This window comes from Silurus aristotelis (genome assembly GCF_946808225.1).
Source record: "Silurus aristotelis genome assembly, chromosome: 5".
Taxonomy (NCBI): Eukaryota; Metazoa; Chordata; class Actinopteri; order Siluriformes; family Siluridae; genus Silurus; species Silurus aristotelis.
In genome coordinates, this window is record NC_139578.1 from 8,647,459 (window position 1) to 8,663,852 (window position 16,394).

At 38.4% G+C, this 16,394-nt stretch overlaps 1 protein-coding gene across 6 annotated transcripts in view; it reads left to right on the plus strand.

Moving 5' to 3' along the window:
• Positions 1 to 1,761: 1,761 nt before the first annotated feature.
• myripa (myosin VIIA and Rab interacting protein a) overlaps positions 1,762 to 16,394 on the plus strand; it is a 33,244-nt gene continuing 18,611 nt past the window's right edge. For 3 of the 6 annotated variants that reach the window (XM_083541665.1, XM_083541666.1, XM_083541667.1), the window contains exons 1-2: positions 1,765 to 2,013; positions 3,927 to 4,056. In XM_083541665.1, coding sequence (XP_083397791.1) covers positions 1,980 to 2,013; positions 3,927 to 4,056 — 164 coding nt within the window. In that variant the 5' untranslated portion in view covers positions 1,765 to 1,979. Of the gene's footprint in view, positions 2,014 to 3,926; positions 4,057 to 16,394 lie in introns of all 6 variants that reach the window. The other 3 variants (XM_083541663.1, XM_083541662.1, XM_083541664.1) reach the window with 3 other exon arrangements.

Sequence of the window (16,394 nt, forward strand, 5' to 3'; positions counted from 1 at the left end):
TTCCTTAAAATAAGAGCATGTACCTTTCAGACTTTTTGCAGACCTGTTTACTGTGCACTATGCCTTCAGGGACTGGGATGATAAAAGGATTATTGAAATGCAGAGTGCAGTGCAGGATTTTATATTATATGAATCATTCCCAGAGATGTTAACGTGCTTCTGCTGTTAAACTGTTTTTCCACTGAATCTTTGACTCAGCAGATTTGCAGTACTTAGATTTATTTCAAGAGCTTAGGGTGAAGTTCACAGTGAGGGAGTGTATCAAATAGAGAACTCTGGCAGTCTGTTGACTAAATCAGCCGACTGAATATACATGTGAATAGGCTTAGAATGTCTGGACAGTCAATACCAGTTTGTTTTGAATGTATTGTTTAAGATTACTTGCCCCCCTGTCACGATTTCTGTACCCCAAAAATATTTAATTGTGTGAAAAGCAGCAATACAGAGATAAAGAGGTTTTAAAGTTTAAATGTTTAAGTTTACTGCCTATTGCCAATATAGAGATAGCATGAGGAAGAAACCTTGAGAGGAACGGGACTCAAAGGGGAACCCATCCTCATCTTAATAGCACTGAATATAAAGTCATTACAGTTCCATCATTGTTTAGGAGTACTGTTCAGTGATGGGCACTTAAATGTAGAACTGTTCATGCAAACTGTGGTCTTAAACGATTGTACCACACTGTCAATATAAAAAAAACTTCACCAAATTAAATCCAGCTTAATTTAACGAACTAATTAAGAAACAAAAAACAAACAAACAAACAAAATGACAGTCTGCGCTGGTGAAACAGATGGACCATCTCTTCAGCTTCCTCATTACTTGATTAACAAGAACAAACTAGTTTTCTGTTCACCTTAGTCACCTTAGTTTTTTGGAATTAACTTCCTGCCAGCTCGAACCAGCCTGTCTGATTCAACATGACATGTTTTTATTGTTTGTTTGTTTGTTTTTGACCTACAAATTGCTTTTCATGAAAATTCCAGGAGATCCACAGTTTTAGAAATACACATACCAGCCCATGGTTTGGTTGTTTGCCATCAAAAAACCAGGCTAGGAGTCACTAAAATTACATTTTCCTCTTTTTTTAATGCTAAATATGGACATTAGGAGAAGCTCTTTACCCATATATACATGGTTTTAAGACAAAGCGTGAATTACATGATTGGATAAATGCATGAATGTGCACTTTAGAATTATTTAAATAGGCAAGCGGTGCTAAGTGAAACATGCCAACAACAACAACAACAACAACAACAAAAAATAGACTCTTTGATCTGAAAGTGGGACTGGGTTTAGAAAGATTCTTATGATATTTCCATCTGAGATATTTGTGGATGTGGCAGAAGACCAGTGTTCCTAATAAAGTGGTATATTAATGTTCTGTCAAGATGTTGCTCCTGTTTTGGTTTTGTAACAGGACCCAGATGTTTGACTTTTGCACTTTCTCCTAACACATTCATACATTTCTCAGATGAAGATGTTGGAAATATTAAATCTTTCTTTCTTTCTTTCTTTCTTTCTTTCTTTCTTTCTTTCTTTCTTTCTTTCTTTCTTTCTTTCTTTCTTTCTTTCTTTCTTTCATCAAAAAGACTTCGGGAGGTCATCAGTGTGCCCTTTTTCTGGCAGAAAACATTTAGCATAGTAATTGACTAAAAAGTTTGGGAACTGTAAAAACAAGTCGTGTCAACAAACAGCGCTGAATCTGTTGCCTAGTTGTGCATGGGGCACATTTTGAGCCACGTGACAGTTACCTCGGTGCCCAGGTTCAGCAGTCTCACACCGGCTCTTTACACACTACATGCACGAGCTGCATTCATCCGGGGGAAAAAACCAACCGGCTGATGCTTCCGTCTTTTTAACTGAACATATGGCGGCTTTTCAGAACAGACGACTAACGCTGTTTTGACAGCTTTCTTAATTCTCTACCTATATATCTATATCTATATATATGCATTTATCATTTATTTTCAATTCCGATGTTTTGGCACGAGAACGCGGCGAGAGAAGCCGGTAAGCAGCAGCCACGCTCCTCCGTCTGAACCTCTATTTGTTATCAGTTCCAACTGTTACATTTGTCTAACGCTTTTAATATTTATTACTTTATTCTTTATTACCTTACAGTTCTGTAAAATGCATGTGTGTGTGTGTGTGTGTGTGTGTGTGTGTGTGTGTGTGTGTGTGTGTGTGTGTGTGTGTGTGTGTATATATATATATATGTGTGTATGTATTAATATATACACAAAAAAAGAAAAAAATCTATATATATGTGTGTGAAATGCATGCATATATATATATATATATATATATATATATATATATTATATATATATAAAAGAGATGTTGAGTTCTGTATAGATCTGTTGCTTGCTATAATTATGCACACTAATCTGTACATGGACATCTAATAATCAAAGCTTGTTTAATTAAGCTATAACAGTACACACAGCAGGGCAGCACACTAGCGCGTGCCATCCCACAAATTAATAAGCTTTTCAAAGTCACATCGCATGCGAAGTATCCATGCTTGGATAGGATATTAAAGAAAAGTTAATTCTGATTGACCACCATTATTTTATTAGAAAATAGTTGTTTCTTGGTATAAGTGTTTGCTTTTATAATATTTGCTTTCCATGACCAGTAAACCTTACAGTACCTTCTAGACTCTGTCTGTTGTGCTTTTGTTTTTTTGGCCCTCATTATTTAGTCAGACTGTTATGCTGGGAATCTTATTTACTTAGCATTTATCAGATGCCTGTGTCCAGATCAAATTACATTTATATCATTTATACAACTAAGCATTTAAGGGTTAAATGTTCAGCAAAGTATATTTATAACAGTTTATCAGTATTATAGTATGCATATGATAATTTGCTGAAAAAAAAAAGACTACAAGTAATAATAAACAGTATTGTACTCCAGACTGTCAATCATATTGTAAATGCTATTCAGTTAAGTCTTGAATGCTAGTTATTGTGTGTTTATAAGCTCTGTGAACGGTTTCCCACAAATCCTTGACTTAATGCAGTTACATAAGTAGCTCAGGCATGAGTGGTGTTTGGATTTGTATTTGCTCCCACTTTGGCTCACTACATGCTGTGCCCATCATGCTGAGGGTGAGACCCTCACCAACGGTGAAGCTTCCACTGGTACAGTGAACAACTCATAGATAGATTTTTTTTAGTGGGCACCTTACAAACCAGGCCAACCGCTTTCATTGGTTTGTCAAGAGGTTTTTGACATTTTAAGATGAATGAATGCAAAACACAACCTTGCCAATATTGAGTATAGCTACACTTTTCTTGCTGTCTTATTCTGGCCAGGCAGCACTAAATATCACATACCAGCAACAGGAATTTATCACAATTTAGTTCACCAGCAATCTTTTATTGAAAAGCAATACATCATGGGTTTTTTCCCCCATCAAATTAGTTATATTTGCATTTGCATAGAATAGTTATTTTAATGCAAATGTGATTTTATATTTTTATATATATATATATATATATATATATATATATATATATATATATATATATATATATATATATATATATATATATATGCGCAAATTGTTGGCTATTAGTCATGTTGCTCATAAATATAAGTACTTATTATAATGAAAATGAATTGCCAAGTTAATAATGTTTTATAGACTAGAAGATATATTGTGTGGTAGGGGGAATGCAGTGTTCCTTTTAAATTAATGTTCTTTTCTGGAAAAATACAGCGCTATAAACGATGCATGTGCAGATGGAGTTGTTTTGTAAATACAGCATTGTGATAATATATGAAGAAAGATTAAACATAAATAATAGTATTTGGACAGGCATTAAGAAATGTCTACCTCAAAGTCTGATCGCTCCAAAATAGATATGGAGAGACAAAATCTAATTATGTTTGTGTATATGTGTTTTTCTAACCAGACATCACAAAGATAAGAGAAATGGGTTGCAAGCTAGACATGTCAAATCTGACAGAGGACGAAGCAGAGCATGTGCTAGAGGTGGTGCAGAGAGACATGCAGCTGCGTAAGACAGAAGAGGCACGTCTTAGGTAAGCTTGCTGTTCATCCATATCAGTCCTATAGGTACGTGATTGTCCCTGTAATCTATGTATACCTAGAATTTATTAATCTTTTTTTTTTTCAAGTATATTAGAATCTCAACAAAAAGCATTTGTTTGTGTTTTTCTGTGAATGCATTTTGCTGTAACTCTGCATTGGCATGAAATTCGCTTTTGTTAATCCATGCATTGTTAGATTGCATTACATTCCTTTTGAACAAAACCCAAAATGCAGGAAAGACCCTCCCTTCCGTGTGTTGCAATAGCAATAACTTCCTGAGACACAGGACATGGTCTCAACTTTGTTAGCAGTTATTTTGGATAACAAAATATGTATATATTTGTTTGGGCAGTCTGGAGAGATTAAGTCTTGTATTAGGTATTGTCACATATAGTATGTGTTTTAAAATGCTTGAAAAACTTTAAAAAGTATTTCCCCCACTGCCAAAAGATATTTATTTTGTTTCGTTACTAGCAAATAACCAGTGTTTACCGGATGATGCTTCTTTTTAGGTGCCAAATAAAAAAAGGTAAAATATCAAGTAACTATATTATGTCACCATGGGCTGTATATATGTATATATAATTTGCTCCTCAAAATATTCAGTGAGAGCTATTGTCCTATGGATCAACATCTTTGAAGAGACCACAACTATCACATTATAGAATAAAGCGAATCAGTCAGAATAATTGATTTTATTAGAGTTGTAATTTATACATTGTATCTACTGACTTGCGACTTTATTAGGCATGATATATAGTATAGTACACTATAAGCTATAGTGAGTATTTTATGTGATTTTTTTTTTTTTTTTTTTTTCTCTACTGGTGATTATCTTATAAATGCAAGCCTTTGTTTTTTAAAAGATTATGCCTAACCCAAGAATATCATTGAGGTGTGTCACTAGTGCACCTAACACACTCAAACTAGGGCAACACAGAGTACCATGTCACTACAATGTCAATGTAGTTGCTCTGACAAATGACAAATTTGCTACCCAAAAAATTGGGCACATTGGGCACGATTGGGCACATTGTGTTCCCATTAAAGTATTCTTGCATACTTGTATAAATGCCTATTGGCCAGTTAGGGTTGTTACAAGGTAGGGGTACAAAATAAATTGGCCCCTAAATGTGCACTGAGAAAAGCTTTAACAAAACCTATTTACACTATCTGTAGCATGGAATAGTTTACTTTGAGAAGCAATTGTGTTACTATATGGGATTAGGACAGGTCAGGCGATAGAGCTCAGATTGCAACATAGGCATGCCATAAGCAGGGTCTGAGGTTTAGCCTGGAAATGATCAGCAGCAGAAACCAGATTAGTGGCATAGACTGACACAGTAAAAGATGATAGAGATTGAGATAAAGGTGGCTGGACAGGGAGATTCTGCATCTGAGATTGAAAAATTAAGATAAAAGAATAAAGTGGCGGGTCAGTCAAATAACTATTGAGTGTCAAGTATTAAAAAGTAAGTTGTTAACATGTTGTGGTTATTCATGTTTAGTAACTGTATAATCCCCCTTGTTACAACTTGATTAATGGTTCAGTATATGGCAGTTGGTGTGTAGAATATGATTTATAGACCTGTATTTTTGTGTGCAAAAAAATAGATGTATAGGTAGTAGAGATGGTAAGATTCAGAGGTAGATCAGCATAAAAGTTTATGATGTGATGCATCAATTTAAAGTGTGCATCGGAAACAAGTTGGTATTTGTATTACGATGCATTGTTTTTAACATTTTTGCATAGGTAAAAAACTATTTATTTATATGTTGGGAGTAAAATTGAAGGTTATAAATGATGTCCTTCAACTTCAAAAGATATAATTCGCTGGATATAATACATTTGATTTGGAATCCATGGAAGAGAAGAGTCTGGGATTTGTGAGAGTGTAGAGGGAGAAATAAGGTGCACTGTTTAATCCACTAAGGCTAATGTATGATTTTCACCTCACAATGTTTCAGTAAACAAGTGTCGTGATCTCCCGAGCTCCTTGTCGGTGTCCCAACTGCAGTGGTGATAAACCAATCGGCAGAAAGACAAGATGCCATGAATGCTCACAGGGTGAAAATGTGAAGCTTACGTATAACACCATGTGCATTGCATATGCATCCTTAGTAGTAGATGCGCTATACTTTTTTTAAATCATATCTCAACACCACAGAGACTGAGGCATGTCATGAGAGTCACATAGAATATAGATTTACAAGGCAGAGGCAGAACTGCATCTTTCTGGAATCAGAACAGAAAAAGATCCTCTGGTTTTCTTTTAGTCAGAAGTCAGAAGACACTTAAGTAAATGTATGATTTGCTGTCTGTCTGAACCAAAGAAATAAAAGAGTATAAAACTATCTGTATTATATTGAACTGTGGAGCATCATATTGTTTTGATTGCGATGTATTGCATTGAATTGCATTGTATTTATTCAAATCGAAAACAGATCGCACTGCAGCCAAATAGGGATGAATCGTATCTCATCACATCGGTAGCTGCTTCATATGTATCTTTAATATTGTAGCATTGGTCAGTGCTCGAATTGAGTCTTATGGGGAGTCCCCAGTTGTTGTGTAATTTATATTTCTTTTACTAAAATAATCTTGGGACCCCCCAAGTCTATTTTTTACTTGCCATGGGGAGATTACCTAATGCCTAATGGGGAGTCCCGGATCCACCCAGCCCCCCTCAATTCAAGCACATTGGCTATGCTCCGAGATGCGAATCGCATTGGGCTTAGTTATGGAGATGCAAATCTCTAATAGGTAGTCCTTTCAAAATTCAACTCAACTTTCATGTAGACAGACAATCAAAATAAAGAGTTACCAGATTTTTTAGTTTTGGCTGTTAAATTTTGGTTTAGTCAGGTTGATGGATATCAATTCAATTCAATTCAATTTTATTTGTATAGCGCTTTTAACAATGAACATTGTGGGGAGTGGTGGCTCCAGTGGTTAAGGCGCTGGATTACTGATCGGAAGGTCGGGGGTTTAAGCCCCGGTATTGCCAAGCTGCCACTCTTGGGCCCTTGAGCAAGGCCCTTAACCCTCTGTGTGCTCCAGGGGCGCTGTATCATGGCCGACCCTGCGCTCTGACCCCAGCTTCCAAGCAAGCTGGGATATGCGAAGAACAACATTTCACTGTGCTGTAATGTATATGTGACAAATAAAGGCTATTCTATTCTGGCTATTCCATTATAAAGCAGCTTTACACAGATAATGTGGTGATTAAAAGTAAATATGTTCTTTGTAAGTAAGTTTGTCCCTGATGAGCAACTGTGGCAAGGAAAAACTCCCCGAGATGGCATAAGGAAGAAACCTTGAGAGGAACCAGACTCAAGAGGGAACCCATCCTCATCTGGGTTGCAAAGAATGTCCATTTGAAGCAGATATACAATGTTGCGGGGTACAGTGATGGTGATCGGAAGCGAACTGTATTCCTGAGTCAGTGTAGCAGACTGTTGACATTAACTACAGTCCAATCCATCCTCAAAGCTCACGTTCTTACTCCGGAATTTCATGGAACCACCCAAGGCGTTGATGAGAAACCGTCCCAAGCTGCACAGAGTGACCTCCAGTTGAAGAGAACACTATCAAGAGGCAGGCCAGGACGAAGTGGGAAGATCTACGGAGGGAAGAGGGGCAGAAACAGTGGTCACTGGAACCTCAGGAGCATGTTTAACTCGAGAGAGAGAGAGAGAGAGAGAGAGAGAGAGAGAGAGAGAGAGAGAGAGAGAGAGAGAGAGAGAGAGAGAGAGAGAGAGAGAGAGAGAGAGAGAGAGAGAGAGAGAAGAGGGTGGATATGGAAGGATATGGATTATGAAGTGTTCTTATTGTTGTATGAAAGTTAATGTCACTGTGCAGTTTGGACTCCGGCAAGACTCGCTATGGCAGCATAACTAAAAGGGAGAACCAGAAGGTAACACAGACATGAGGGATCTCTGGGATAAGAGATGACCCACCACACCACCGTCAACAAACCTTCACGTGTTCACGTGTGAATGTGAGGGGACGACAGCATACAAATATCCCAGTTCACCAAACACTCTATATCCATGTTCCCTCCAGATCTGAGCCTTTACCTAAAGAAAAAATCTACCGATCAAAGGCTTGACTAAATAAATGTGTTTTCAACCTTAACTTGAACACTGAGACTGTGTCTGAGTCCCGAACACTGTTTGGAAGGCTGTTCCATAACTGTGGGGCTTTATAAGAGAAAGATCTGCCCCTTGCTGTAGTCTTCATTATTTGAGGAACCAACAGATAGCCTGCACCTTTTGATCTAAGTAGGCGTGGAGGATCATACTGGTACAGAAGTTCACTCAGATACTGCGGTGCGAGACCGTTAAGTGCTTTATACGTCATTAGTAGTATTTTATAATCAATGCGAGATTTGATTGGGAGCCAGTGTAGACTGATTAAAACAGGGGTGATGTGGTCATATTTCCTAGATCTAGTGAGGACTCTTGCTGCTGCATTCTGAACTAACTGAAGCTTATTGATTCACTTATTTGCACACCCAGACAGTAAAGCATTACAGTAGTCTAATCTAGATGTTACAAAAGCATAAATTAGTTTTTCTGCATCCTGTAACGACATCATATTTCTAATTTGAGCAATATTTCTAAGGTGAAAGAAGGCGATCCTGGTGATATTATTCACGTGAGACTCAAAGGAAGACTAGGGTCAATAATTACACCAAGGTCTTTGACAGCCGTACATGCTGAAACAGAAACACCATCCAGAGATGCTACGTAATCGGAAAGTTTACTTCTAGCTGCATGTGGTCCTGGTAAAAGTACTTCCGTCTTATCTGAGTTGAGCAGAAGAAAGTTATTAAGCATCCACTGTCTAATGTCCTTTACACACTTCTCAATATTGTTAAGCTGATCTCTCTCATCTGGCTTTGCTGAAATATACAGCTGTGTATCATCAGCATAGCAATGGAAGCGAATCACATGTTTATGAATAATTTCACCAAGAGGCAGCATATATAAAGAGAAAAGCAGAGGGCCTAAGACAGATCCTTGAGGAACACCAAACTTTACCTCATAGAGTGTGGAGAACTCACCATTTACATCAACAAACTGATAGCGATCAGTCAAATAAGACCTGAGCCAGGAGAGAGCTGTTCCTTTTATTCCAACAACGTTCTCAAGTCTAGCAAGTACTATAGTGTGATCAATGGTGTCAAAAGCTGCACTAAGGTCGAGCAAAACAAGTAAGGAGACAAAACCCTGAACAGGGGCCAATAACAGGTCATTTACCACCTTAACTAGCGCTGTCTCTGTGCTATGATGAGGCCGAAATCCTGACTGATACATTTCAAAAATGTTATTCATAAGCAGGTGTGAGCATAACTGCTGTGCTACAACCTTTTCTAAAATTTTGGATATAAAGGGGAGATTTGATATTGGTCTGTAGTTGGACAGCTGACATGGGTCAAGGTCAGGTTTCTTAATAAGGGGGTGGATAACTGCCAGTTTGAAGGATTTTGGTACCAAACAAGTGCTAATGGAAGAGTTTATTATTTTTAAAACAGGTTCAATTCACTCTGGAGTTATCTGTTTAAAGAAACTTGTAGGCAAGGGATCGAGAATGCAGGTTGATGATTTTGATGAGGAAATTAATGAAATTAAGTCATTCTCATGAATGGGAGTGAAGCTTTGTAGTTGATTGTCTGCTTTAATTACGGTGCTGTCTACAGGGTTACTTGTAAAATAATTTGGATTTATATTAACCGTCTGGATTTCTTGCCTGATGTTTTTCATTTTATTATTAAAAAAGTTCATGAAATTATTACCACCTAATGATGGTGTGCATGTTAGGGAGGGCAGTGCTTTTATTCCCTGTTAATTTTGCTACCGTGCTGAATAAAAATCTAGGATTATGCTTGTTATTTTCTATGAGGGTGGAGAAATATGCTGATCTAGCAGCACTAAGAGATTTTCTATAATTTAGGAGGCTCTCCTTCCATGCTATTTGAAATACTTTTAATTTTGTTTGACGCCATTTACGTTCTAATTTCCGAGTGGTCTGTTTTAAGGTGTGTGTATGATCATTATACCACTGTACAAATTTTTTCTCCCTGATCATTTTGGTCTTAAGGGGAGCTACATCATCTAGAGTGTAACGTAACGTTGATTCTAGGTATTCAGTGGCCCAGTCGAGCTCTGCGGGGTCAGATGGAGATCTATCCAATATCGTAATTTCTGGAAGATTATGGATAAAACTCGCTGCTGTAGCTGACGTGAAAGTACGTTTAACACGGTAACGTGGTGAGGTAGAAATGCAATGACTGAGGCAGATTTTAAAAGAGATGAGATAATGGTCTGAAATAGCTTCAGCTGGAATTATGACTAAGTTTTTTATTTTTAATCCAAATGTTAACAACAAATCGAGAGTGTGTCCACCACTATGAGTGGGTCCTATAACATTCTGATTAATTCCAACTGACTCTAGAATGGACACAACTGCTGCTCTTAAGGAGTCTTCCTGATTATCAAAATGAATATTAAAGTCTCCAATAATTAATGCTTTGTCTAAAGAAGTAGCTAAATTTGTGATGAAATCTGCAAATTCTATGAGAAAATTAGAGTAGGCCCCTGCGGGTCTATAAATAATAATTAGTGGAATTGACTGACTGGACCTGCTTTCGGACACTGAATATTTTATGCTGGTGTAAAGAACTTCAAATGTTTTACATTTGTGTCTAGTCTTTTGTGTGACGTTTAGATTATTATTATAAATAGCTGCGACTCCACCTCCTCTGCCATTTAGATGGGGCTGGTGTATGTAACTTTACCCAGGAGGACTCCCTTCATTTAATGCTACATATTCATTCGGTTTAATCCACTTTTCTGTCAAACACATTATATTAAACTACTGGTCGGTAATATCAATGGGTAAACGAGCAGCAACTTTTGTAGGGTTACATAAAAATAAATAAGGAATAAACATTTGAGCTATGAAACGTTGTTGCCCCACTCCCCCACTCGAGCTGCGCCAACATAGCTTTGGGAATTCTTCTGCATTGTCCCCGCTTTGCATCACGTGTGAAATCCGTTTAATGGAAAAGCGCGGCATCACCGACGGGGTAACATCACTACCAGGAAGCTATAAAAGCACATGGAGTCAAGCCGGCACTAGCTTCTGTTTGTTTATGAAATACTCTGTCTGCTTTGTCCCTTGGTAAGTGGTAAATGTCCAAGAATATATATAAAAAGAAAATGAAGGCAAGCTAGAAAACTAATCACACTTTCCAGCTGTGTGTTCCTTCTTGCCACCGCTGTATTACAGGGGGGATACCTGGGGGACAGATTGTGCTCACATGTCCTTGCGAACGCTCCACTCCCAGTGGTCACTCTTAGAGGAGGGTGCTCGCTGAGGCTCGCAGATGGACCTAGCAGAGGGTTTTGAGACGGGCTTGTCCCTTGTTTTTGCCTCACCCGGCGGTTTCTTCCGCTTGCGGCAAGAGCATTTAGCTCCTCTCCTTTTCCTCTGAGGAGCCAGAGGTTGAGTAGCTTATGGAGTTTGTGACCCGTGCTGTAGACCAGTTATATATAGATCAGCTGGCTAATGAACAGAAAGCTGCTCTGTCCAGTAAGCTTTACAAGGTGTCCAGGTCCTGGCTAAGTTGTATTCGGCCCACCTTTTCAGTTCCTAATCCGCATTGTACTCCAACGTAGTGGGACTAAAAGAGTGTGGTTATAGGTCGGTGCCCCGGGTTGAAGAGACGCTAGACAGCTATCTCTCCCCAGGTGTCGTATCGTCCCTCAAGACCCCGAAACTGCCCACGAAGGCCCTTTGTAACACATCAGCACTGGTGGGCATCCTTACAGCCGTCAGGAGGGTCAGAGAAGGACAGTCACTCACTGTCAAGCAGTTTAAAAGACTGCTGGGGTTAATGGCAGCAGCATCTAATGTGGTTCTATTCGGCCTCCTGCACATAAGACCCCTTCAGTGGTTGCTCAGGACCCGAGGGTTCTCTCGAAGGGGCAATCCGCTCTGTACAATCAAGGTCATGCGGCTAACCCTACGTGCTTTAGATGCCTTAACTCTTCATGACTCTCTGCTCTCCCCTTCAGCCACTGCTCGTAACCATGGGGTAACTATGGATGTGGCTTGTTAGTGTCGATTTCTTCTCTACAACATCCAAAGGATTCGACCATATGCCGCTAGATGGTGCCTGTTATGTTTATAATGCGATCAGCACCATTTGGATCGTGTTAACTGCTTGTTTGGTTTATTGCTTGAATTCCTTCAAGAACAGTTTGATAAAGGGTTGGGTTGAACCACCCGTAAAGTCTACGCATCTGCCTTTTTAGCGTATCATGCCCTCTCTGTGGCCCCCTAATTTCAGGTGTTCAATCCAGGCATGGCCAGTACACCAGAATGTGGTACGTCCCTGAGGTGCCATTGGTCATCCCACGACCTGCCTCCAGGCATTCCATCCTTCTCATTTTCAGGCCCCAGAGCAGGAAAAGCTAAACCGGCTGTGTCCGGTGCAAGCACTGGACATTTACGTCCACATAACGAGTCTGTGGAGGAAGTCGAAACAACTTTTTATCTGCTATGACCCTCCGAGGAGAGGTCTCCCTGTGAACAAGCAGACACATAGCAGATGGATTGTGGATGCAATTGCATCCTCCTACGAGTCCTCTGGTCGCCCTGCTCCTTTCAGGGGCAGAGCGCACTCAACCCTTCATCCGAGTAAAGGCCTCCCTATGAACAAGCAGACGCTTAGCAGATGGATGGTGCATGCAATTGCATCCTTCTACGAGTCCTCTGGTTGCCCTGCTCCTTTCGAGGTCAGAGCACACTCAACCTTTTTTTTCCCCGTGGGTGACATCACGCTTTTTCATTGGACAAATTACACACGTGAATTAGTGTGGACAACGCGTTGTTAACGCAGCACCTCGTTCTGGCGGGGAACCAGGGTTACATACGTAACCTGGAGACATTTTTTCATCTCTTGTGAAGTTAATAGGAACAAACAATGCAGGTTGTTATGTTACCTAAAATCCAGAAACATGGCAGACAACCTAAACCTAGGTGCTTCCTTTGAGCTTATGAGCTTATATGTGGATGTGTATGAGATTTTTCATGTTCTGCTTGTGTCTAAATGACATACTCACTGCCCCAAACCACAAGTGGATTAGCTAAAATCAACTTCCCCTATTAGGAAATTAGTGTATAATGCATGTGTGCATGGTGCTCTACCATCAACTGGCATCCCATTTAGAGTGTATTTAGTCTGCTCTCTGTGTAACCATGATCCACTGCGGCCCTGAGCTGAATAAAACATCAATGCAGTGACAAAATGAATGTTTCATTTCAATACCTTATATCACACCTGACCATCACATTAAAACTGTTCCACAAACAGTTGCTACAAAGTTGTAAGAAAACAGAAAACAATGGCCTCCTTACCCAACACCAGTGCATGACCTCACTACTGTTTTTTTGGGTCAATGAGCACAAAAATGTACATCCACACTTAAAAATATATACTTCCCAGAGGATTTGAGATTATGGTGTCATGGTCAGGTTTCCACAAACTTTTAGTATTTTTTTCCACTCCTGATTACTATGATCAGATTAAAATTTAAAATAAATGTTATTAATCTTAATAACTTTATTAGTGTTTCTAAGTTCATTTGCCCTCATTATTAAATTCCTGCGTTTGGAGGATGTTTAATTCTGCACGTCTTGTCAGCACTAATCTGTTTTTGTTCCCAAAATGAGATTAAATTACAAAGTATTTAGGCAACAGTTTTGTTTGGTTAGGAAGTAGTTACTGACATAATTTCTGAATTGATTGCTGTCACCACATAATAATTAAAAATTGAATTCTGTATTGATTTGTCAATGAAGCATGTGGAAGGCCACATTTTAATCACAGTGGAGCTGGGCCACTTCTTAATGTTTTGATTAATATATTCCATTGGGAACTGCTTCACGTGCACACATTTATTCATGACCTTACTGGCTTCCTAATGAAGTCAGTGTTGTTTGATTAATTGTTTGTAGCTTATTTAATAATAAAGACAAAGCAGAACGCCACAGAACGCCGGGCCAACGATAGTTGGAAATTCTGTCTTTTAGTGTTTTCAGACTGAACATTTTTAAATCATATAAATGTGGTTGTTTATTAAAAAAAAAAAAAAAGTTGGTTATATGTTTTTCCATGCATATTTACATTGTGTATGTGGTTTGTTGACTTCAGAGCTAAGAAATCATGATAAAACTAAGTGTCTGTGATCTTCCTGTTAGGATTGTAAATTAGGTGCCAGCATTTGAATGGACATGTTGATCCATCTGGAAGAGGACTAAGCTTCAAAGCTTGACATTTTAACTTATGACTTGCCAGATATTAACGTCATCTTTGGGACATCATCACATTGTATGAAACCTTGTTTTTTTAATTAACAATAAACCCTTATTACCTAATAGTTTGTTTACACTGGCATTGCTTTTTAAGTTTGTATCTTTTAAATGTAATATTCCAAATAGAGTTATTTAAGGTGAAAGTTTGTTTAGGCATTATTCTATATGTGTGGGATAGTGGTGCAATGGTAAATATTATCACTTCCCAGCTTTGTGTTTAGCCTTATCCTCATAAAGCAGCTAATAGTCAGTTGACTGGCCATGGCTTTTGCAGACTTGCAGACTCTTAAAAAATATCTAACTGGATTGATCTAAAAGAAATGTATCTGGAGGAAATTCAGCACCCTTACAGGTAACTGGGTTGTCTATGAGATTAAATTAGGAGAATTGTATTGAGTCAAATGCTGGATTGGTTTTCCCACCATTTGGCCTATATTGTTTTTCTTACAGCATCCAAAAAAAACAGTATTCTGTCAGTAAAAGGCACAAATGCAGAAAAACTGCAGATTTAGGGCTCCAACATGCGTAGAAATCCAAAATGTTAGACAAGTGCATAGTTAGATAACAGGCTTTAATCAATCAATGACCAAATTTTAAGAACTAGTCAGGCAATATGAAAACCAAAAAGAATTGAAAACCAGGAAGACAATAACAATACTAAGGTTTGATAATGAGTATTTGCTTTGCGGTAAAAACAAAGAAAAACAATGGTTTAAATACACAAAATAATTAGGAACAAGCTGACAACAGTAAAGCTGAAGTACTTATGACACACTAGGGATATAAACCAGTATGGCAAGGCATGAGGAGATGTAGGGTAATAGGTGCCATGGTGCTGTTATGCTGCTATGCGCTCTGAGAGCCACAGCATGCAGCTATTTGCATGAGGGGGAAATATGTGACAGCTTGAAATAGCTGCATCAAGCCATCAACCCTCTGACATCATCAAACCACTGCGTTCTTTTTTTATGATGCTCTTACTTCTTTTAATAGTTGTTTTGGAGAGTTTCTCTCTTCAGTCTCCTCTTCAGGAAGTAAGATGCATGCGTAGTCTGGGGATCAACTGAGCCAGTCTAAATCCTTCCACTTTTTTCCTCTGACTTTTTTCCTTTTGTTTTTTTGGCAGTGTGTTTTTGGCAGAGATGGGAAGTAATGAAGTACAAATACCTTTTTTTTTACTGTACTTAAGTAGATTTTTCTGGTATCAGTTCTTTACTTCACTATTTATTTTTTTAGAAAACGTTTTTCTTTCAATTATTAAATTTTTACACAAATATCTGTATTTTCTACTTCTTGTATTTTCAAACCAGGCTCGTTAATTTAGTTTTTATTTATTTGGTGACCACTGATCGATGTTTTTCTTCTCATTTTGTGACGTTTTCTGCGCATCAATCTACAGTATTTCTTGTCATTGTGTGGCTTTTTCAAACTCCCACTGGTTTATTTGTTTCCTGGCTATTACGCATCACAGCTGTAGGCTAGCCTACAAAGCTAACAATTAGCAAGGCAACAAGAAGTTTGGCTAACGTGAATGATATAGAGGGAGTCAGCGACGTAAACATGACTGAGAACAGAGATATTCATGATCACTTGATCATCCTCACCTTTAGTCTGCTTGTATTCTAAGTGGGGTTGTTTAGCCTGGATACATTCATGAGGTCCAGTTACCAGTGTGACAATAAAACAGGTAGTAGTAAAGTCCAACCCCAAACCTCTTTACTTTAACTTCAGTGTTAGTGTTAACTAAGTGTAGATTTTACCAGAGTCTTTTAAAACATGAGTATCTGTACTTCTACTTGTGTAATCTGTGTGTACTCTTGCCATCTCTGGTTTTGGGTCATTGACTTGCTGCATAATGAAGTGCTTTCCATTTAGATTGAATGTATTTCTCTTAAAACTTAGCAGGCAGAATGTAATTGTAGACTTCTAAAATAATTCTGC